Consider the following 25,152-nt stretch of genomic DNA (forward strand, 5'->3'; position numbering starts at 1 on the left):
CCTTTGGAAACACAGTTAAAACAAGCAGCACATTACTTTTGAGGGCATGGGGTAAGCTGTCAAGATCTTGTTTGATTAACGGGCACCCAGCTCTGCCTGATTATTTTCACATTTCCTGAGATATGACTGTTGACCTGAAGTAGCTACTTAATATCCCCTAAAGAGGTAATATCTTTATGAATAATACTACATGTCGCTTTTCCAATTGGGGTAGTCTATTGAAGTTTGAAAGAGGGTTTATAAAAAGCTGGTTAACTTTTGTGCTCATATTGTTTTGAAAGGTGTGATAAGTAATAGATAAAACACAGATAAAATCCTCACTTATTATCCTCTCTGTTTGAAGGCTTACTAAAAAATAAACAGTTGTAATTTGAAGTGTTTTTTAGTTGTGTCCTTTCCTGTTGTGTAGAGTTTGTTTTATTAATTTAGTTGTGTGAGGCAGCAGCATGAGATGCCTCCTCTGGATCTTACTCAGGATCCCGGGGGGTAGCACACTCAGATAACAACACGTTTTTTAATCAACAAGTATGGTCTTTTCCTTGAACTAGAACCCCAACTTGGTGAGAAAGCGCTTTCCCACATTGCATCATCAAAACATGTAGACATCTCTCCCTCTGGGTTTAAAGGATTAAGGCCCTAAAATAGTTTTTACATTTTTGAAGAGGGTCCAATTAAACAAAAAAAAAAAAAAAAAAAAAAAAAAAACCTCTATTGGCACTTCTTTTGAAATGTTTGTAGTAAAACAAAAGCATTCTGTAATTACCTTTACATTATTAGCTTGCTTCCCTGAATGACAGCTTAGCTTGTAGGTAACACACTGCAAATAACCAGCAGCTGTTGCAGGGGATAGCACCCCACTTTACCTAGAGTATAGTTTCCAAAGGGCAAATACAATATTGGAGTGGATCTGTCATGTCTAGCATTATATTGATCTAATGTATTAAAACAGTCAATTTATAAACTATGGAAGACTAGTTTAAAAAAAAAAAAACATTAAAGAACCATATTATTATCTATACATACACAAGATAATCTTTAAAAAATATAGCATTTCTTTTTACTGCTTCTCACAGACTGGAGGGAAATGTCTATGTCTTTATTTATAGCAAATTCATGAGATTTTTTTTTATTTTTTTGTAAAGGCTGTAATCCAATCTCAAACACCAAATAATGAACATACTGAAGATGAGGCTACTTGGAAATTGTCTTTACATTGTAAAATAAAATAACTGAAGAATTTATAAAACACTGGAGAGTAAAAGAAAGCATTGCACAATCATTGCAAAAAAGGTTAATGTCAGACAACATTTCCAACTAAAGTCATTATGGCAGTGCACTACCTCATCGTTATACTGTTGCTAATAGCAACCCATGTCATCGTTGCACATTTTGGGTGTTTAACTTTTTTCTTGGTATTCCAAATTTCACCTCTTCCTTAACAAATAGGATGTTGCACTACACAAAAGGAGGAACAAGATAACAGGAGTGTCGTGGATATGCTGGAATACTGCCTGTGATCAGAAGTGACTGGAGATTTTTACTCAATGAGGTAAGTTTCCCCTTGCTGTATGTTTTTGATTATACAGTAGCATGGACAATAAACGATGCCATACATTGATATGTTGTAAATGTTTTCGGGGGAGCTGTCAGGCTAGATTAAATGCAGCATTACTTCTGTGGATCCTGCGATTAGCTGTCTTGACTATTAAATAAGTGTACCACATTAAGTGGTAACTAGCTGGATTGCATAGGCGTAAGATAACTTTCTGGTTTCCCGTCTGGGGTAAAGGAGAATAAATTACAAATGCTTCCATGTGCAGACTTCACTGATCACAAGTGAATGATAGACTCTGCTGTTCCATGCTCATGGACCAGACACAACCTTTGGAAATTATACACTGTTAAAATGAAAGCTGAAACACCTTCTTAGTTTTAAATCCTTGGCAAGGGAGCCTGTGACAGGATGACGTTGCGGTGATGTCAGGCCAGAATGAGGAAGCAAAACACAGAGGTAACTGCAGGTAAAGACGCGCTGTGCGCCGTTTATTAAAAGAACAAAACATAAATAAAATAATAAATCTCGAACAACATAATACAGGTCTTGCTGGGCAGTAGCCTTCACGGATCTTATAAGTTATTTTCTTTTCTTTTGTTTTCTCTCTCGCTCCTCGCGCGCTCCCGTTCCTCCTCTTAAGATCCACCCAGAGTGCAGAGAGCTGCAGGTTTATATGCAGGTGACCATCTCCTGATTTAGTAACAAATGAATCACTTAATTAATTCAGGAGATGGCCACCTTCTGCACAAGGTTTTTAATCATTCCTGCCAGAACATGTCTAAATAAAAACAAAACAATAACATATCTAACACGGCTATGCAGTCATTTAAAAATACACAAACACTAACACAGCTTTCGCCGTCATATTTACACCTAATAAATCATAAAACACAAATACAAAATAACACAGCACAGGGGCGGAGGGGGAGACCCCGTACTAAAAATAAATAAACACACTTAAATAGCAGAGCTTTCCTACCGCCCTGCTACAGATCCATAAAAGCCTTTAGCATTTTCAGTTACAATCTGCACTGCAAGCAATGAACTCTTGGTTAAGCTTTTAAAACTACAGCCAAATGTACTCCAGAATGTGCTTTTCAAAGACTAATGAACCAATATTGGGCAAAATGGAGAACATCGACAAAAATACAAGTGTAAACAAAAACAAATCTCGAACACAAAACTGACACCCAAACAAATACTTTGCTGGTCTGCCAAGCATGAGCAGCAATTGCTTACTTTTGTTTTAACTTTCGTTTTTGATTTTCCCCCATCTCACTCCCGTTTCTCCTCTCAAACACCTGCCCCGACCAGAAAAAACTGCTGCTTTTTATACAGGTGCACAAGTTTTTAATATCTGCGTGGTAGACAGCAACTCTGTTAATGAACTTGCTGCCGACCACATTCTCATGAGCTGCTTTGTATTACCACATTCAGAGCAAGTTGGGTAATGCAGTACTGTATTTATAAATTAATGGAAAACAAAATGGCTGTGATTCACAGCTGCTGCTACACTACTATGAACAAGGGCCAGGGGATGCTGTTAGTCTTGACTGCAGTCTGCTGTTTGGGGTTCTGCCATGGGTGGAAGTCATGCAATAAGAAAAATGGAGCTTGGGAAGTTCAACTCCATTGTCACGCTTTGGGAGAGGGCCTTGTGGTTCCTGTATCCCGTGTGAAATTTCTGAGTGGCTTGAAGGTTCAGGGTGTGGCAGCTTGCTCTAAATGAAGAGAAATGGTAGGCTTGGCAGCTTGTCATCCTAAATCAAAACTGCTCCAAAGCTGTAAGGTGGCCTTTAATGGAGATGGGAAAGAAATAAATTGGACAGTGAAGAGAATAAAATGAAAAAGGAGCTTCCAGACTGAGAGAGGTACTGCAATAAATCAAGATCTCTGTTAGGAGCCCAAGCCTTTTTTTTGGTTAATGTAAACAATCCATATACTGCATATATTTGTAAATTAATGTAATGTTTGTGCTGAGTACTGAGGCTTGGTTTACACACAAAAAAATTAAGTCATGTTATTCTGGTAGTGCCTTTTGGGCAATGTATGGAATGGCTTCCAAAAAAAACATATTTTTAGTCAATTTGCATGGCTTTTTTGCATGAGGACCCACACTTTTTACTGTATCCATGAGAAATGTACATGATCCAGTATGTGCATGCTACATCATATTCTCATGACAATGGAGAGAGAATTTGAAGTTTCTAAAATGCATGTTAATCCAAGCCATTGACAACTTTTCCCATCTGTATATCTCATGTGCATATCATTGCATTTTATGTTAGGAAATGTCCTATTATTACTTTTTAAGGGTTCATCACATAACTTACCAATGGTTTTAAGAAGGTGAAAATAACTACCCAGGAAATTATTGCCCAGAAGGGTTATCAGGCTATAAATCAATAGAGCACCAAATCTGTTAACCACAGCTATTGCGTGCGTCACAATTGATGGGGTAGACATAACAAGATAAAGGTGGACTGGGAAGCTGGAAAGAGCTGCATACATTATCTGTGGCTTCACTAACCTTGAAAGAATAACAAAGCTGGTCAATTTAATGGATTGGGGCTTGAACAGACAAAATGAAAGTTTTCACAATAGAAAAGAAAAAAAAAAACAGAGGACAAAAATGCAGACACCTGCCCCTTTGCAGAATAAGAAAATAAACTTTCAATTAAAATATCTCACCTGCACAGATCTGAAAAAGCCTCAGACTGCGGACAACAAAACATTAGAGACTATCAGAAATTGGATTGCCAGTAGAGACCATTGATTAAGTCTATGACTTAAAGTCCTGAGGGTATCTGTACAAATCATAGCTCAGCCACTGACTCTGTGTGGTCTTAGGAATGTCACTTAGCATTGCTGGGCCTCAGTACCACCCAGCAGTGAAAATGACTACAAACAGGAGCTCATAGCAAATTATACTTTGCATCTCAGTTGTGTTTTCCTGCAAAACACTTACTTGAATTAAAATCAATTCGATTGCTAATTCGAAATTATTACTGGAAACATTTATACAGGATATAGCCTCTGAGATTAATATAACTTTTTCAGGGGTGTCATGTTTATACATCCGGAGAGTTCGTGAAGTAAAGCCTTTATGAATTAATCAGGACACAGAATAATTTAGCCATGTTTGAAATGTAATCTGTATGGAATGTGGCCAGGAACAGGGGTAACAACATATCCACATTCTCTCTTCTACAGCACACTGCAATGGTATTCAAACTTAACTGTTAAATATTTTAACCATCTCAGCAGTTATATATGAGTTTCAACAATTTTCACCTGACCAGCCAGAGCACTACTTTGCGTCATTACTAATTAACATAGAGAAGTATAGGATGCAATGTCACTTTAAATAACACATGTTTTCAGAGAATGAGAGGTTTAGTATGGCTTTATATTCCTTTACAAATATTCTACAGAAATGCATTCATATGTGAAGTTCCTAGAAATCAATATACAATGCATCATGCTTCCCAACTGCACTAGCGCTGTTCTGAGACACGGGGAGGAGAGGAGCCAACAGCACAACAGAACAACACAGCTATAAACGAGGCATCTATAAACAGTGACAGCGAGTGGAAGCGACAGCGTGGAAGAAGTACAGGCATGGAAAAGTGCAGAGTAGTTTAGAAGCAGTTTGAAAGCAGGTTGACAGCTGCAGAAGAAACTAAACTTCAAAAAAACAAACAAACAAAAAAAAAATTAACATGGTCTTCATGCCAGTAATCTGTGACACCTGCATAATGTGGGAAATCCGAAAAAACCCAGCAGAGCTAAAACAAGTGTGCGTAAAGTGCCGTGAATAAAGTACCGCACAATCCAGGACTTGCATAAACTAGTAAGTATGCTAGAAATGGAGCTGGAAGAAATGAGACAGCAACAGGATCATGAGGAGCTTGCACACCCACAATTCATGGAAGTCTGTACCATCCCTAACAGACTGAAAGCCACCAGGGAGATAAAATGTCAGAACAGCTGGGTTCAGGTACGCAGAAGCAGGGAAATAAAGAAACTTTGTCAAACACAACCACCAGAAATCAGAACATCCAACAAATTTGAGCCACTTCAAAATTTTGATGAGCAAAACCAACATCAAGAGAACGAAAGGAACAACATCCAGGACCCTATTAACAGTGGTGACCAGACAGCAAAAAGAAGGGAGGTCATGATTGTTGGGGACTCCATATTGAGAAATACAGCAAGTTCAGTTCGCAGTTTGGACCCCCTTACTACAACAGTATGCTGCCTTCCTGGGGCCTCCGTCAGGCATATCACTGAAAACGCGGACAGGCTCCTAGAACGAACAGGAGATGACCCGGTACTAGTCGTCCACATCGGTACAAACAACATTGGAAGAGACAGACAAAAATCCCTGCAAAACAAATTCAGAGAGCTAGGAAGGAAATTAAAAGACAAGACCAAAACTGTGGTATTTTCTGGGATACTGTCGGCACCATGCAAAGGACCATATGGACAGCTGGAAATAATTAATCTAAACGCATGGCTGAAGATGTGATGCACACGGGAAGGCTTCAACTATCTAGATCATTGGACCACATTCTACAACAAGGACTATCTGTATAGATGGGACGGACTGCACTTAAACAAAAAGGGAACCAGTCTACTTGGAGAAAAGATCCTCGAGCAGGTTCAGAAGCATTTAAACTAGAAAGGAAAGGGGGAGAAATCAACAAAAAACCAGAAGGGAGACCACATCAAAACAAGGACAACAACTCAGGTAAGACAACCATTAAATGCTAGACCATAACCATTATCTAAATGCTAGAAGTATCAGAAACCAAAATTTAGAACTTGAAGATACTGCACTAACAAGTAACTATGATGTGATAGGTGTTACAGAAACTTGGTTGTCTGAGAGTGATGGGGACGAATATACTATTTGTGGGTATACACTGTATAGGAAAGACAGGCAGGACAGAAGAGGTGGAGGGGTAGCGCTATACATAAGAAACAGTCTTGAAGCCCAGGTGTTAAACCTGGACAAAGAAAATAAAGCCGAATCAATATGGGTCAGAATAACGGACAAAAATTCAAACGGCATAATAATAGGAGCATGCTATAGACCGCCAGATTGAGACGGTGAGCAAAATAATCTGTTATACAATGACATTAGAAATGCGTGTAGCAAAGGAGAAGCCATACTAATGGGGGATTTCAACTTCCCCCATATAAAATGGGAAAACCCGATGGGTAGCACGACAAATGAAATTGAAATGGTGGAAATGACAAATGACTGCTTCCTAACACAATTTGTCAAGACATCGACTAGAGGGGAGGCATGCCTTGATTTAGTCTTTTCAAATAATGAAGACAGAATAACTAAAACAGAGGTCAGAGAACCACTAGCAAACTCAGACCACAACATGGTCTCATTTGAAGTGCTTTTTAAAACCCCAAAAGTAATGACTAAAGCTAAGGTTTACAATTTTAGAAAAGCAAACTATGAAGGTATGAAACAGAGACTAAGAGAAGTAGATTGGCGTAAAATAGAGAAAACATCCACAGAAAAAGGATGGCTGTTCTTCAAAAAGAGGCACAAAACAATTACATCCCTAAAGTAGACAAATCTAGATGTAAAACTAAATTGCCAAAATGGTTTAATAGATCAATTAAAAAAAATATTCAGCAAAAAAAGGCACTTTACAGAGCGTTTAAAAGGGACCAAAAACAAAGTACACAGAAAGAGTACACAGAACTGCAAATGCAAGTCAAAAAGGAAGTTAGAAAGGCCAAGAGAGAAATAGAAATGAACATTGCTAAGGGGGCTAAAACCAATTCCAAAATGTTTTTCCAATATTACAACAGCAAGAGAACATTCAAAGAGGAGGTTAAATGTCTAAGAGATACAAATGGCAAAATCATAGATGAAGGAAAAAAATAGTAAATATATTAAATGATTACTTTTCACAAGTTTTTACAAAGGAGGATATGGACAACATGCCCCACATGTCAACCAGTTCCTATCCAGTTTTAAATAACTTTAGCATAACCGAGGCAGAAGTGTTAAAGGGACTAGGAGCTCTTAAAATAAACAAATCCCCTGGGCCGGATGAGATCCTCCCAATAGTACTCAAAGAAATGAAAGAAGTTATTTACAAACTGCTAACCAAGATCAAGCAACAGTCTCTTGACACAGGGGTTGTACCGACAGGCTGGAAAATTGCAAACGTAACACCAATCCACAAAAAGGGAAAACAATCTGAACCAGGTAACTACAGACCAATAAGCCTGACTTCTATTATATGCAAACTTATGGAAACTATAATAAGATCCAAAATGGAAAATTACCTATATGGTAACAGTATCCTGGGAGACAGTCAACATGGTTTTAGGAAAGGGGGATCGTGTCTACTAACCTGCTTGATATTTCTGAGGATGCAACATCGATAATGGATAATTGCAAAGCATATGACATGGTTTATTTTGATTTCCAGAAAGCTTTTGACAAAGTCCCGCATAAAAGATTAACTCTCAAACTGAACGCAGTAGGGATTCAAGGAAACACATGTACATGGATTAGGGAGTGGTTAACATGTAGAAAACAGAAAGTACTGATTAGAGGAGAAACCTCAGAATGGACTGAGGTAACCAGTGGAGTACCACCAGGATCAGTATTAGGTCCTCTGCTATTCCTAATCTACATTAATGATTTAGATTCTGGTATAGTAAGCAAACTTGTTAAATTTGCAGATGACACAAAAATAGGAGGAGTGGCAAACACTGTTGCAGCAGCAAAGGTCATTCAAAATGATCTAGAAAAGATTCAGAACTGGGTAGACACATGGCAAATGACATTTAATAGAGAAAAGTGTAAGGTACTGCAAGCAGGAAATAAAAATGTTCATTATAAATATCATATGGGAGATACTGAAATTAAAGAAGGACTCTATGAAAAAGACCTAGGAGTTTTTGTTGACTCAGAAATGTCTTCATCTGGACAATGTGGGGACGCTATAAAAAAGGCCAACAAGATGCTTGGATATATTGTGAAAAGTGTTGAATTTAAATCAAGGGAAGTAATGTTAAAACTGTACAATGCATTAGTAAGACCTCATCTTGAATATTGTGTTCAGTTCTGGTCACCTCGCTACAAAAAGGATATTGCTGCTCTAGAAAGATTGCAAAGAAGAGCGACCTAATTCAAGCATTCAAAATTCTAAAAGGTATTGACAGTGTCGACCCAAGGGACTTTTTCGACTTGGAAAAAAGAAACAAGGACCAGGGGTCACAAATGCAGATTAAACAAAGGGGCATTCAGAACAGAAAGCCACTTTTTTACACAGAGAATCGTGAGGGTCTGGAATCAACTCCCCAGTAATGTTGTTGAAACTGACACCCTGGGATCCTTCAAGAAGATGCTTGATGAGATTCTGGGATCAATAAGCTACTAACAACCAAACGAGCAAGATGGGCCGAATGGCCTCCTCTCGTTTGTAAACTTTCTTATGTTTTTGTGTTCTTAGAGTTAAATATAATCGATTCTGAAATACAGAAGGAATAAAAATATACATAGATACATGCATTTTTAAATTTTTTTACATGAATAGAATGCTCTCATCTATTTCTATGTCCTGTTAATGTCTCATAACTCAACACCTAATAAAGTTGATTCAAACACCATATGACTTAACCTTGTATTTCAATTGGATAGTACACCGTCATGAATAAACTAATGCTCTCTGCAAGTTTAAATAGAGGTAATAGGTTTTTCTTAAACAGTTTTTTGCCATTCCTGAAAAATGTATTAATTTGCCATACAAGGATTTGTCAATTTCTATAATAAAATTGTGATTGCCTGTAATAGGCAGCTGCATTCAGTTCTGTTTATTCCAGACAGGAATGCAGTAGTAATACTGTAAACCAACCTGAGCATATGGGCTGCATTAAAGACCACGTCAAACTCTGTGCTGTCAAGCTCTGCGGCCTTCACTGCCATCTCAGCTGCTTCGAGTAAGCGGGATTCTTCCAACAAAAACTGACCTGTGGGGTCACAGGGAGAAAGAGATGTTTCAGGGCTCGGGAGGTAGTGTTCAGAGATAGATACCGGGGGAAATGTTTCCTTTGGCACCGTGTGGCAGAGACCTGCTTTAAGTCTGAGAACCGCAAGACAATTTTCTGACACATAAGAAACAAAGTTTGCTTTTATTTTGGCTATCAGACCAATGTTTTATTTAAGTAAGTAAGTAAGATTAACGCAAATGCAGTTTCCCCTAAATGTACCTTGTGATATCTGTGTTTTGTTTTTGTTTTTTTTGTTCTAACTCACATTTGCAGCCTTTGCATTAATCTGAGACAGGGTGTTTTTATTTACAGTAATAAATATTGGCTCCTTGCTGTTTCCGTACACTTTTCCACTTTATGAGACAATGACCTAAAACAACAAGGTGAAGCCAAGTAACATCTATCATAAACAACAAGAGGCACACAGACTTGGAATGTACGTGTACTTTATCCATAACAACAAAACTCCCAATCATAAAATATGAATACAACTCAATACTTTTCTTATTTTTGTAGACACATGCCTTTGCTGTGTAAATTTGAAGGCTGAAATATACTGGGCTAAGAAGTATGGACAGGAGACTAATTTGGGGAGTACTGTAGGTGTCTTTATTAGCTGCATACACTGTTGGGGTTAAGTTTAGTTAGCACACTTTGGTTATAAAGACTTGCACATATCAATGTTCTGGGGTGGCATTCTTCTTAAATACTTGTATTCAAATATCCAACATTTTTAGAGAACATTCTACACTCTTGGTGTAACAATTGGAGATTTCTACAATTTTTCAGCATGTACAGAGTTTGAAATCACAAATGCCTTTTCTGTTTCATTCTGCTTGTTCAAAGATTGAAGGCTAATGCAATCCCTACAGTCAACAACTTTCATCTACTGAATAAACTCCACCATCACAGCCTGTATATATTAGCTTGAAACAGATGCAGTGCAATCAGAGCTTCTTTTATTTGCAAATGTCTTAAAATTGCATCATTATTTCATGAAGGTGTTTGTAAATGTGGGATTAAAATGACAGTCACAAGGCATTGCATGGCATAACGGGAGAGTCATTAAGTACTGCTGGCTGTATATTGTATACTGAATATAACATAATTAACTAATAACTAAGAAGCAATAAAGGATTGTGTAAAACTTGATATAACTTCATACAGATATGTTTTGACCTGTCCAAGGGTTATGGTGGGTCAAATTAAGCAAAACTTGCTAATTTCTGAAATAAATTAGATTTATATGTATAGCTCCCAGGGGTTGGCCAGGGTGCACTCGGTTCACCGCGCACCACCGACCCCTGTGGTCTGGCCGAGCGCCTGCAGGCTTCCCTGTAAGCTACACAGAGCTGCGTTGTCCTTCGACACTGCAGTTCTAAAGTGGCTGTATGGTGAGCCTGCAGTGTGTAAAGAAGCAGGCGGCTAACGGCACACACTTCGGAGGACAGCATGTGTTTGTCTTCGACCCTCCTGAGTCAGCGCAGGGGTGGTAGCGGTGAGCTGAGCCTAATTGGACATTCTAAATTGGGAGAAAATAATACAAATAATTGGCGACCACTAAATTAAAAAAAAAAAAATAATCTTGTTTAATGTCACAAACCGGCAATTATTAATTTGTAATATTCCCCTTTTACAGCCCTGTTTATTTCCATATTGTATTACTCAATTTGAATACAAATAACATGATTAAAGACGTGTGTCCTGGCGACTGTGCTTATAATCATTGAGTTGCACGTCAAGGCTGCACACCAGGGGAATATTACATTTTAATATTTGAATAATATCCAATTTAAGTTAATTTGTTTTCAGTACATATACTGAATATCTTCCCTGCAGTGCCACTGAAAGGACTGCAGCACACACATAAGGCAATAAAAAGGCATGCCAAACTGAGGCCTAACCTGTTTGCCTGCACTGACCATAGAGATACTACTTTCAGCCTGCGAGTCAAATACATACATTGAATCATGAATTGAATCAATATAGACCTGCTACTCTTTCAATTTACAAGACTGGCTTACAGGACGTTTTCCGCTGACCCAGACAAACACAGAAAGGACACAAACCATGTTGCTAATGACCCCAGTAGACCTGGACTGAGAGGCCAGTGCTAAGTCAACCAAATATATATACACAACTTTCAGACATAGGAGGACTTATGTCTTGGGTTAGCCAAAAAAACATTATTATTATTATTATTTTTTATTATTATTATTATTATTATTATTATTATTATTATTATTATACCACTGGGACTGTGAGGATTCAATCTGTTCAAACAACTACAATTCACAACGGTATGTAAATGAAGCATTCAGGGCCAAAAAATAAATAAAGTTAAGTGTGCATATGGTTTCTTTGATGAGGAAAAAAAAAACAGACTTAAGACCCTACGGGCTGCCGGCGCCTGTAATATGTCTAATGATCCTTAGTAAAGTTTACCATTTTAGAGGCTTTCCAAGCACACCCCATGTGTCTTCTAGGCTCCCATAATTGGATTATGTTATACATACTTATATATAATGCTATAAAGCATATCATTTCCATCCTCTGTTCTTTTACACGTGGCTCCCAGTTTCATAATTATGATGATTGTTTTTTTTTTTTTTTATCGCTGGTAGTCTGTAAATGATTATTACACCATTACAGGAGAAATGCATTCAGACATGCTGCAAATTGATTACATCTGGCAAAGTGTTAATGAGAACAATTCCTGGAAAAAGGTTGTCTTCGGACTCTAATCTCAGGGTGGGCTTTATGCTTTTGCTGTGAGTGTTCTGAGCTTTTCTGAAGGGTCACTACAGTTCCTGGGTCTGCCAGAGACCAAAAAACAAACCAAAAAAAATTATCTTCAATTAGACAAAGAGAAGGAGAGGTGAAACCTTTTTATTGGACAAACTAAGCAATAATTAATCACAAGCTTTCAAGACCTCAGAGGTCTCTTCTTCACCTGAGCAATTTTCAAATGGGCCAGATCTGTTTAAAATCCGACACATTCTCATATTGTGTGTTACATATACATTTAAAACTAACGTTGAAGTGCTTAAAATGGGTAAAAAGAATAACAAGAAATTGTGTTAAGTAAACTCAAACTTAACTAAAAATAACATAAAAATGAACTCACAAAAGTGAGGCCCTAAGGTACTAAGATACTACTGGAATCCGCAGAAGATTCAGGCTGTCAACCAAGGATCAGTGATTTTACACCTACAGGCTATTTAATCTCAAAGGCTGACTTTTAAACAACCTGTACAGTGAATCATAGCGGGACCTTTGCTGGTTAGAATCCTGATCCACAGGGAACGTTGAACTATGCGCTTCTGTGGGTTGAGAAAGAAAAAGGCTGAGGGCTAAAGTAGTCCCCCTTACAGTGCTATTACAATAAACAATACTTCATATTCAAACACAGTTATTATTGCACAGGAGTGTTTTCAGTGTGTTTAGCTCCGGTCCTGTCAGGGGTATCAGAGGTTAGGGCAGACAGTCAGTGTGTCTTGTCTGTACAAGACACACTGTGGCACTGTCTTCACCTTCGCACTCTGGGATGTTGCTTATTTTCTCCACAGAAGTATTTGAATGAAATGACATACAGGTTAGCAAAAATGTACTCTGCCAGAATGATGAATATACTTTAAATAAGTTCAACGTGTGTCAGTTAAAACAAGTGATATCATACGTCCTAAGAAAGTGTTTGACTTTAATCATCCAGCAGTATCGTAGTTATTGAACTTGAGAACAACAACAACCAAAAAAGTATCAGTCTGGCACTTACCGTAATGCATATAGCAATTTCCCTTTGTGGGGTCCAGCTGAATTGCCTTCAGAAAGTATTGTTCTGCTTCACGCTTATGTCCCTTTTAAGTGAAAAAGAAAAAATAGGATTGATTTAGGGTGGATTTTAAAAGCATTACTATTCCTATATAAAAAAGATGTGTCAAAGTATAATGATTTAATGGTTTAATTTCCCTTTCCATAAGCTTTTCCTATGGCATAAATCAATGTATTAAAAAGAGAAAAAAAAACACTTTAATCATGTAGCTGAAGATTTAGCAGTTTTAGTTTTGGTCATTATAGCCATTAGCCAAAACTTACAAAAGCGTTGGTAATAAATTGGAAAAAAGTGACTTGCCCAACAGCACCTTGTCCTTGCAGCCATGTATACAGAGGAAGCTGCTTGTTAAATAGCACAATAAAAACGCATCACTAGCTTCTTTATTCATATCTTATTAGATCCTTCCTTACATTTAATAGCTTCTAAAATATATGCAACCATAGTGTTAATCAAAAAAATCACATACTCTGAAGATTTACTAATGAACTGAGGCCCTGTTCACCTTTAAAAAGTGTCAACATTACCAACATTTAACGACAACAATTTGGATGTTAACATTGTATTGTTAATAATTTGAGTAGTTTACCAGTGATGGACAGGACTATTTTACACTGTAAGAGTAAATGTTTAACATTGCTCCAGGGCCTTGTCTTTATTGGTTTGTGTCTGCATTGCATTATTTTTATATGATTTTATGTTTTGAGCTGCCATATGGTAGCTAGGTCTCGTTGTAAACTGGCTAAATTGTGTATGTATTGAAACTGGAGCAGTCTGGCCATTTAAAGTTTATTTTCCGCAATCTTAGATAAAATGTGGTCTCAGAATCTAAACTGCACTGAGCTCTGTTTAAAGGTAGTCTTGTAAATTGAAAGAGCAGCAGGTCTATACTGATTCAATTTATGATACAATTAATGTTAATGAAAGACAGGCACTCATTTCAGAATGTACAGTAAGTTGCAAGGGATTGGTTTTGGGTGTTTTTCTTTTTCTATAGTTTAGATATGGTAATAATTAATTCGTTTTTTTTTTTTTAAAGAAAAAAATGTAAAAGACTACAGCAACTTTAATGGTCCTATTTCACCATACTTAATATTTCCCCCTCCTCTTTCAGGAGTTTATATGTTAATGCCCTGCTCTGATTCCCTGTACCAGTATAGTAGATTCATATATTATGCATACCTGTACCAGTAGGTTCACATATTGAGAATATAACAAACTAACATTAGGACTGAAAGCATTTGCCTTGTAAATGTGTGAACTACAGCACAACATGTGAGAAGTGTGTGCAGTTATTACAAACAAAGGAACATGTTTGCAAGATCCAAACAAATCCAAATTAGAAGCAAACACTTTTTAAGCTTAACAGCTAGCTGTCTGTAAGAATCAACTTGGTTTACTTCTGTAAGAATCAAATTGGTTTAGTTCTTCATTATTAATGCCATCTTGCTTTCTCCTTTAAAGAGTTTCTACTTTGAACCTGATGAAAGAGAAAAAGCTGTAACTGCTGCAAGTTTTCCCCCAAATAAACGCCTGAGTATACGTTAGCTAACCTAGCAACACAGAAATCAGAATCCCTACTCATCTTCCACCCTCAGGGTGCAACTACAGTGACCTCCTGATTGGGAGATGTCTCCCCCTTCCTAAATAACCTGAGCCCAGACCTGGAAACTGGACACATTCTCATCACAAGGCTCTCCTTCCCCTGCTGGGATCTGAACTACTAGCACCGAAGTGCTCAATGAAAATGCGCTGCAGGGTTACACTACACTTATTATTTTTGTAAGTGTAACAGAAGTCAGCTGTGAACATAGCTTCTTTTATTTGACCTTTTTTTTTCATTATTGTGGAATTGTGGTCTTTTTTGGAACAGACTGGAAAAATACAAAAAAATTACTACAGCAACCCACACAGGCTCAAAATATTCTTGACGCACTAATGGTAAATTCTCAACTGTTCTGTTTAAATTAACCTGCTGAGGTACAAGAATTAGTGTGTGTTCTTAATGAATTAGCCCTCTGCTAGGTCCTATGAAGTCTAATCTACAGTATGTACCCGCTTTTAGAAGACTGTCACATGTGTTTAAATGGCTGACAATGCTGAAATGAGATCATTTAAGTCTCCTAATCTAAGAGACAGATTTTCACCTTTAAAAGGTATGGTCACTCTTGCTACACAAGTGGGCTTTGAAGACAGTCAGCTGACGAGTCATTTAATTCTACAATTTCAGTCCAGGTTTGTGACTGAGGTCAGTCTAGTTTTGAGAGCAAAGCCCTTTAAACTTTTAGCATTTTTGCTGGTGCTGATTTAAAAAGCACTTTCTTCCCTGAACAAGCATGTCAGTGCCGTTCTTTCCCAGACAGCTGCACATTCAAAGAGCTTTCATTCATATGAAAAAGTAGATAACAAATGTAGAGATGGCCTATATTCACTTCATGCACTGTGGCAGAATGGCTTGGTGGTGACACACAGACAGACAGACAGGGTGCCTTCCTATACTCACAGATTGTGATACAGTCAATAACTTAAGGAATGTCCTTTTCAAGTTTCATCATAATTCAGCGGTTCTCTGGACACACAGTTTGTAATATACAGTGACATACAGACAGTTGCCATACAACCCCTGAGTATGACACACTCACTAACTTGCATTCAAAATCCTTATTTTCCAATATTTGAATCAAGGGATAGTTCTCAAGGCTCAAGCAAAATCAAACATTAAGAGGCTTTATGGTCAGCAAAACCCCATGGTACAATTTGGAAGAGGATGTATATAAATCGTTGAGTCCAATAGATGTAAAAATCCAGTATAGCTAAATCGCTTCTTTTCAAATGACTTTTCTCAACCATCATAAATCAGCATAGACCGTCGCTGGAAATTAGATGCTACATCTCAGCAGATCTGTGCTGTACAAATTCATAATAATTAGGGATATCAAAAATGAAGGTGTTCCTGTAGATGATTTAGCAGCAGTCTAGTTCTGATTGCCTTTTGCTTTTTAAGCACCTGCTTCCAGCTGTTATTTACAAAGGGATACCTCTTTTGGTTGCAGCTGTCTTCAAGGGGAAACGGTTCAAGGGGAAAGGAGTAAACCAAGCACATTTAAAGGTATAAGACTTAAGCATCTGAACGGCTGGGCATCAGTGATTTACAACAGCCTACCTACACACATTGAACTAATACAACATCAACCTTTTTCTTCCAAATGAAAAAATCAGTTAGAAGGAGAAGCCCAAAAAACTTCTAGAACTTGAGCCCAAGGAGTCCAGCTGCTAGTTTTCACTACTGAGTTCTCAAATGCTAACAATTTAAATTCTAATAATGACGTCCAATATAATATAAAATAAATAAATAACAATATAAGAATAGGTATAGAAATTACTAGGGAGCTTATTTATGTTTAAGAAATATAAAACATTCATCACCGCATCATCGCAGAGTATTGGCGATATGTTTTTCATTGACTAACCAACGGAGAGAAACTAAACCTCTGAGAGAGATGTCTGTCTCTTGTTTCAGGTAACAGCATCTGTCTATTAAGAAGTAACCTAACTAAAAAGTGGCATACAATTAATAATTTACTGACTCAGCTATCACAGTTAACCCATCATCAAAGCAACTGAGTTCAAAGACAACATAAATAAATAAATAAAATAAAAAATACTTCTACAGCATTTCTTGCATTAGTCAGTCTGTCTTTCTCTTGATTAAGTCAAATAGAATTGTCAAAAATGACTGTGTAAGCTGCTACTCAGACACAAACTGCTTATTCATAGAGGCTTAAGATCTAGAAATGATCACAGCTTGCAATTTGCCACTCCTATTCTGGGCTTGGTTGGTCAAGTGAGGTGCTATGAAAAGGCCTGTGTAGTCATATCAGCCACACAGCCCATCAGTACCATATCATGAATCACTTGATCTTTCTCAATTTAAAAAAAAAAAAAAAACACACACACCAGGGGTTTTACAGCTGTCAATTCAATATCCAAAACCCAATTACCAAACTCTGGGTTTTCCAAAAAAACGCTGAATTGCCCCGATACAGCATAGTTAGGGCCTTGCGTTTTATGCGACCTGCTGTCTTAGTCTGCACTTCATTCCTCCCACCGCAAGGTAGTCTGCTTCATAAAACCACTTAATAATTAATAATCTCCCGTTTCCTTTAATCGTCTCAATTAGTCATTCTATTAACATGCACTGGCGCCTTGATTAGGCGGCAGCAGCAGGTACGGTCATTTATTTAGTCATGCATCCCTTTATTACTAATACATCTTATTCAATATTATTTCTTAGAATGTGTAAATAAATCATTTAAATGTTTCAATTTACTAGTAGAAACACATAATTTGTCAACAAAATATTAAAAAAAAAAAAAGCACTGATTCCCGGTGTCACGGGAAATAAGTTAGCTGTGAAATAAGTTAGCGTTTGCCTTTTGAGCCTTTCTACGCTTGCGCGAATCTTAGAGCTTAAAGGCAAGGTTAAGCTGCCGACTTTCTGTATGTGTACTTTTATTCAGAACAGACTGTTATTGTGATGTTTCCAGTGTGTCAAGTAAATTGTTTTACTCTTAAAATGTTGTCAGGATCTTTATTATAAGCTACACTATATGTGGTAAAAATCTAAAACATGTTGCTGTAATATTAATAGCATGTTTTTCATATTATTATTTAATAATATGTTAAATTTAGGTTACGTGTATATGGGTTATGACTTAAACTGAAATAATGTATCATTTGTCATGCGATTTATTTTTATGTGCAATTATATTGGTGTGTAATAACAGTTTCTAATACCACATATGATCTATTATTTAACTATAGGTGTTGTTTAATTCCCAGTTTACAAAGACGTGGCAAACTCTCACCAGAGTTGTCATTTGTATTTGTAATCGCCGCAGATATTTTTAGTTTTTCTTCGTACAAATAGAAATAAATACATGTATAAATTGTATGTGTTGACATACTGTATCAGAAATCATTACGCATTTGTCTTGCGATTTATTTTGATGTGCAATTAGCCTATATATTGCGGTCATAAGACAGTATTGAAAGAAATCAGACAGTTTTGAAATGCCGGTCAAGTGTCAGACACTTATCTCGCAATCAATCAGATGCATAATTATATTTGGTTAATGATATATTCCTAAAAAACCTCCAGCATGGAGTTAAACCATACCTTATGTAATCCTTTCCTTCCCATACCCACCCTTACACCTTTGTTTTTATTGTATATATTGTTTTGCATATTTTGAATGTTATGATTTCAGTATTTTATATAAATTGTTCCGGTGTCACTGGAAATAAGTTAGCCGTGAAATAAGTTAGAGTTTGCCTTTTTGAGCTTTTTCCTAACATCAATATTATAATAATAATAATAATAATAATAATAATAATAATAATAATAATAATAATAATAATGCTGCAAGGTTGTTCACATTGTGTCGCTTACAGTTTCATGAAAGAAAATATCCCATGCATTAAATGTTGCTATTAAACTTAAGCATTGTCAGTTGGTTAACCCCGCCTTCTTTCATAGATTGACGTCATTCTGTAAAAACTTGGCAATAAGAAGAAACACTTCTTTCAGCATCCTCAGAATTGATAACAACTGACAAATATATTTTATCCTTTCGTGTTAAATTGGGAAATAATTCTTCAGCTTTAATCCAAAATTAATTCAAAATCATTCTACTGCCGTTTTCTTTTGTATATGGTAGGTATTTGTCCATGTGTGATTTATAGTTGGCATCAGATCCTGGAATAGAATATAATGGGAGGGCTTCTAGATCCAAACTACACACTTGTTGTGGGTCGAATATCCTTGCTGCCATCAGAAAGTTATGAGCTGGTTGAAAAAAACTTGGTTTCTTTTCTTTTTGCATTGATCCGGGTTGTAATAATTAGTCAGTTTTTTAAAAATGTCATGGAAGGTTTTTACACAGAGTTTGTTTTTTGTAATCAGGGAGAGTTGAGATTTTAAACTTTGCACATCGTTAAGCAATTTATGGCGGTCCTTTAACACTACAGTGTTTGGTGAAATGTGCATTTCCTTTTCCATGAAGCCTGCGTAATTTGGAATGATATTAAGCAGTAGAATACTAAGTGCCCCATCGTGTTATTTATGGGTAAAATACAGCCTTTTTGTTGGATTGCTTTGTCAGGTGGTCTTTGAAATGTAGTTTTCTGCTTGGGCAACGTTTAAACAATTTTTAACGGTTGCAACCAGCTAGTCTGCTTTCAGAAAATTGTTTGCCCAGATATTGCTGGCAAGGGCTATTATGTGGGCATTAAGTCAAATGTACTGAATTTGGCAGTTAACCTCGAAGAATGTCATTGTATGCCTTGATCATGTAACTACCATTACTGGAGGCAAATCCAGTCACATTTTTAAATTAACTTCAAATGCGTTTAAACATTTCACAATGCCCTGTGCCACCGATAAGTAATTCACAGACTGCAGATTAACTGTATTGGCTAATATTACTGGGAATATTCATGCCCATCTTAGAATAAATAATCATTATTCCCAACCTCCAGTTTAGAGGCTTTCCTGAAAATTCTTTCTAAAATCAAAACAAACACCTAATATTCAATGCTCAGATATAATTATCAGCTTGGAGTATTGGACATTATTATTATTATTATTATTATTATTAGTAGTAGTAGTAGTCATAGTAGTAGTATTGTGAAATGAGTGTCTCTGGATTATGGAAATGTAATAAACTAAAATCAGAAATGCACTGAGGGCTGAACAATCAAACCTAGACATGCTTCATTGGGTACAGGGCAGATTTAGCTACATATCTGCTTTCTCCATGTATTTTACTGGCTGCACTTTAAACTTTGCATTCTCTGCTGTAACTGGGAAAGGAAACATAACTCCAGTACATGTAAAAACATTGCAACAATAAAAGACACAGACAAATTAAATCTGATTTTTACTGTCTTATTGAAAGTGTCTTCACTTAATATTTAACCAATAAAATACAGTTTGATATTCATGAAACAGTTCAAACTGTTGATAAAGAAGTCAACTCTTGATTTAAATCTTTGGGAATAGGGCTACTCTTTTGGTGGAGACCAGTAGGCTATTCTAAACAGGAGGAATGAAAACGGGGAAAGACACTCAATTGTGTTTATTCAAAATACAAATCAGGAAGGATCAATGATGTGACTAAAAAAAACAGATTGTCAGAAGTTATTAAAGTTGAAAAAACAACTGTACAGCTTTTTAAAGGGGTAGGAGAGACTTACTGTGAGTGCCAGCAGCTTTCCGTATGTAAGGTGAGCTGGGATATGGTCAGGCTTGGCTCGCAGTGACTCCAGGTAACAGTGTTCAGCTTCTGCCAGTTTGTTCAGCCTCATGTAGGCCTCTCCTGTCGTAAAGTGAAGGACAGGTCAGAGGTCAGGGAAGCACACATATTATGCTATTTTTATTGACATGTTCAGTGGCAGAAAAAGGAATTCCCCCAAAAGCCTGCTGCAGCTTACTTTGAAATATGATACCTGCTAGAAAATGAGAATTGTGTAAGAACGTGACGAGAGTTTAACAGGGATCTGACTCTTGTGTTCTGAAATTCTATTTTAGACCACAAGTCTCCAAAGGTACTGTATCTGGATGCTATTTGTGTTAGCTCACACATTACTCAAACAAAGCATAGACTACTCTCTACCTCTTTCCTTCTCTTTTCATACACTGTTAGAAATGCGTACTATGATGCACTGTAGTAAAAGCAAAGCAAAGCATGCCGAATGTATGGTAAGTATTAGACAAGCTTGCTGGAAGAATGGTAAGTCAGAGGGTAATCAAGACATGCCGACTTAGATGAAACAGTTGCCGCCTTTTCTGGTTTCATGGGAGGCAGATCTTGGCGGGGATTTGTAGAATGTCAAATGAAAATCGAATGAACAGGCAACGGGCAGCTTAGCTTTGCTGCTTTGTTGCCGAGACATTACAAAATCAATGCTGTGATCCCCTGCTGGGCAGAGAGAGCCAATTAAGCTTCATTTTCATGGAACAATGATGTAAAAGTGGGAGAAGAATGCATGTACAGCAGAGGTTCAGCAGATGAAGATACAATATGAATACAGCAGACAGACTGAATAAGATATGCGAGATAGGCATACTGATTTTTGTAGATGTAAATATAGAAGTACATTGAAACAGTTCTAAGCACAAGTATTTTCCATATGTCTAAAACATTAGCAAAGAACTGCAAACATCTAATTCTGTAAATGCTATTGGCTGTGTTGACTTTCGCAAAATGGTGTTAGATAAAGAGTCTGGCTACCCCAAGTGTACATCATGTCTACTTTAAAAATGAGTAAATAATAAATATAAGCCCACAATGGGACCTCCCACTGAAGGCTTTCAGTTCCCTTTACAAAAACAATATGCAGGTGGACACATTAGATAAGGCAGCTGAGGGAAGCAGCGGTCCCTGGAGGGATGGATTTCAGTCCTGTGCTGTCACTGACCTCAGCAGCATGCACCTCGCAGCACTAATATACTGATACCATGTTAAATACACAGGGCAGTCTTTAAAACAGCATCTGATACTTTTCCTCCTTAATGCTCTCCTCCACCTGAAAAAACACATTCTCATTTCCAGCATCAAGATGTGTTATTCCAAGTATGGGGATGAAAATGTTTTATTACAGAGTTAGATGTCAACTTGAACTTGAGGAAAAGTGAACTTTTTTTTTCTCAAATATAGCATCTTCGTGGCTGTGATAGGTCAGGGGCTTAGCTTTTAGAGGGCATCTACCGCAGGATAATGATGACTTGAAATTTATTTGGCTGAGACAATCCATGAAGTTTATAATAGACTTGAGGATTTCACTAATTTTCTTCTTCATTAATCAATTGGTTCTCAAGACTTTCAACTTGAAGCTGCAATCGAGAATGGAGATGACCAGGTGGCATTAAATCATTATAGCTGAATTATTAAGTATAAGGTAATGATACAGTTAAGAAATGTAGTTTAAATGAGTGGTGAATAACAGTCAATGGAATTGTAGGAAAACAAGATCAAAATAGGGGTCTCTTTCTTACATCCACATGACACAAAGCCTAACAGCTGGTGTGAGTGCTATAATTTGATATATTTGATAATATCAGAGGAAAAGCAGATTAACTGCAGGAACTCAACACGGAGGTGGAAGTGTTTAAAATTCAAAGTGGAGCTGATAAACAGTAGTGTTCCAGAGCTGTGAAGCTGATACAAGCACCATTTGATTAATAAAACTCACCACCTGTACCTGATTTATGAGGGCTCACAAAAACAAACATGTATAACATGTACATAGAAACATAACACTGCTCCTCTAGAAAGCTGCAGAGTCACTTACAACAATGTCTCACCCAAAAGACAGAGCACAAGGAGGTAAGGGACTTGCTCAGGGTCACAAAAGTCAGCGGCTGAGCTACGATTTGAACTAGGGACCTCCTGATTACAAGGCTGTTTCTTTAACCCTGGACCACACAGCCTTCACATAAAACAGCTGGCTTCTAAATAATACTTACCCATCATATTATATAGGCTCTGGCCTGCAAACTGTCTTGGCATCTTCCGTATTGCTTTTTTATATGCTGACAGGGCCTCCTAATGAAAAAACAAAGGCGCCAATAAGTTATACTAAACAGAAGCAACACTTGAATTGCTATGTTGTGGGGATCAATGTTCAAATAAAATAAAAAGGGTGATTATATGAATCTGGATCAGGTTTATTATGGAGAATGGGGAAATCCTAATATTGGTGAACAGAAGAATCGTGAACAGTGAGGGATAACACTAGCTACAGTCAGGCACAGTGCCACCAAGTGCCACGAGAGCTGCCCCTCTCAACTCTTCAAACACTTGAATGCCTTTCCATGCCTGTGATAAACTGAAGTTGTATACACTGAATAAGGCTATTTATGTTTTGCCCTTACTATAATACACTGAAAAAGGTGACCAAATACATTTCTATACTTACTGTACCCCAATACTTGTGGGATGATAGGATAATTACAACAAGTATCTGTAAACCGCTTTCTTTAATTACGTTATCAATAAAGATTGTGCTTTGTGACAATATTGTGTCTCCTGGTTCTATATTGTGCTGGTAAATTACATCACATCCCTTCTACTCTAAGTCCATGTTCTTTTGAATATAAGTTATTATCAGGACTATGTAGTTCTGTCTTTATTTCCCTTTGGGTTAATCAGTTTCATGGTTCAGCCCAGCAGACCGAGGTACGTGACACTTGAGCATGAAGACAAGCCTAAGCCCTCCGAACTCCTGTGAGGAGACCCATCGAGATGCGGCTCACCTCTATCTGCCCTCTCTCATAGAAGAGCTTCCCCAGGTTGTAGAGGCAGCTGGTTACGGAGCTCTGGTGTGCATGAGGGTCCTTCAGGTTTTCATCTGGGATTTCAGCACACGTCAGGAACGTTCGCTTGGCTTCATCTAGCCTTCCCAGGTTCATCAGGATGATTCCTGTATTCAAGTATGCAGCTGTGTGCAACAAAATACCACAGGAACTAATTAAACACGTGGGGCTGCAATGTATCACAAAGCCTTTCAGAGTTAATGGCCCACCACTGCTGATCAATTTATAGCTACATCTGCATGGTTCCCATGCATACAGTATGTAATTTGCAAAAATACATGAAAAAATCAAAGTACTGTATGTAATTGCTCTGAAAATCAAAGTACTGTATTTAATTGCTCTGCTAGTGTGCTACAGCTAAACGCTTTGGTACCTTCTTAACTTCAGCAATGTTCTGCTTTTTATAGTATTTTTTGTTCTTGTTTTGTACAGTCTTTTTGAGGCAGAGCTTGTACTAGCCAAAACAAACTGGAGAAACGTACTCCGTGATGGATCTCTTCTGTGCTTTGAAGTATGACTCTGACATAAGCAAAGGGTTTGTGCAGGTCATTGTAAAACACACTCCCGCTGTGACTTTTATATGCTAACGCTTTATGTTCTGCTGTCTATATAATTTTTTTAATGTAATCTTTTTTAAATAATAATGCAACATACAAAGCACTGAAATGAGCAATGAAGCAAAACAACAAAATACAATTTCATCTCATTGATAAGAGGAACAAATTAACACCAGAAATGGAGAATGATTTAGAGAGGGACCTTAGTCAATGATAAATGAAATTAAGTGGATCAGTAATCTACAGGGCTTAACTGAAAATAATTAAAAAAGCTGTGCCACTCATTAACTGGGTAATTTGACATTGTTCCTTTTCATTTCCAGTCTGTAACAGTTGGTTGGCTACACCATTAGAATAAAAGGGGCATTACTTACAAGCTAATGTAGGCCTGCTACCAATTGCCAGCTTATAGTAGTGCAGTGCCTCAGAGAACTTGTTGTTTTCTTGTAGCAGCAAACCTCTGAAAAACAGGACGACAAAGGTTCAGCTGCAAACACAATCACAGGGACAATTAAAGACTAAAGCTGGAGGCACAATCTGCTCTTACAGAAAGAGGTGATGATCACATACATATACATCGTGTGCTAGATAAAAGCAGAATAAAAATGTGTTCTGATTCCTGAGGCTAAATGAAATTAGAGAAGAATGAATGTCTTTCATCGGACAATAGGGAATGCTACCAGTGTATTAGAGTGCAGGAAAGTTACAGCCTGGGCCCCACGAGGTCCTGAATATTCAGTCCACATTCAAATTCCTGCATGTGTATTAAAAGGTGAAGGTGTTGTGAAGTGAA

At 37.3% G+C, this 25,152-nt stretch overlaps 1 protein-coding gene across 2 annotated transcripts in view; it reads right to left on the bottom strand.

Moving 5' to 3' along the window:
- Positions 1–25,152, bottom strand: part of LOC121318062 (protein O-mannosyl-transferase TMTC2-like) — a 108,672-nt gene that overhangs the window by 9,195 nt on the left and 74,325 nt on the right. Inside the window, exons 5-10 of one of the 2 annotated variants that reach the window (XM_041254316.1) lie at positions 24,734–24,819; positions 23,743–23,927; positions 22,954–23,032; positions 20,682–20,803; positions 13,368–13,449; positions 9,457–9,571 (exon numbers count right to left, since the gene is read on the bottom strand). In XM_041254316.1, coding sequence (XP_041110250.1) covers positions 9,457–9,571; positions 13,368–13,449; positions 20,682–20,803; positions 22,954–23,032; positions 23,743–23,927; positions 24,734–24,819 — 669 coding nt within the window. The remainder of the gene's footprint in view (positions 1–9,456; positions 9,572–13,367; positions 13,450–20,681; positions 20,804–22,953; positions 23,033–23,742; positions 23,928–24,733; positions 24,820–25,152) is intronic. The other variant, XM_041254317.1, reaches the window with a different exon arrangement.

This window comes from Polyodon spathula, chromosome 7 (assembly GCF_017654505.1).
Source record: "Polyodon spathula isolate WHYD16114869_AA chromosome 7, ASM1765450v1, whole genome shotgun sequence".
In the NCBI taxonomy this organism is placed as follows: domain Eukaryota; kingdom Metazoa; phylum Chordata; class Actinopteri; order Acipenseriformes; family Polyodontidae; genus Polyodon; species Polyodon spathula.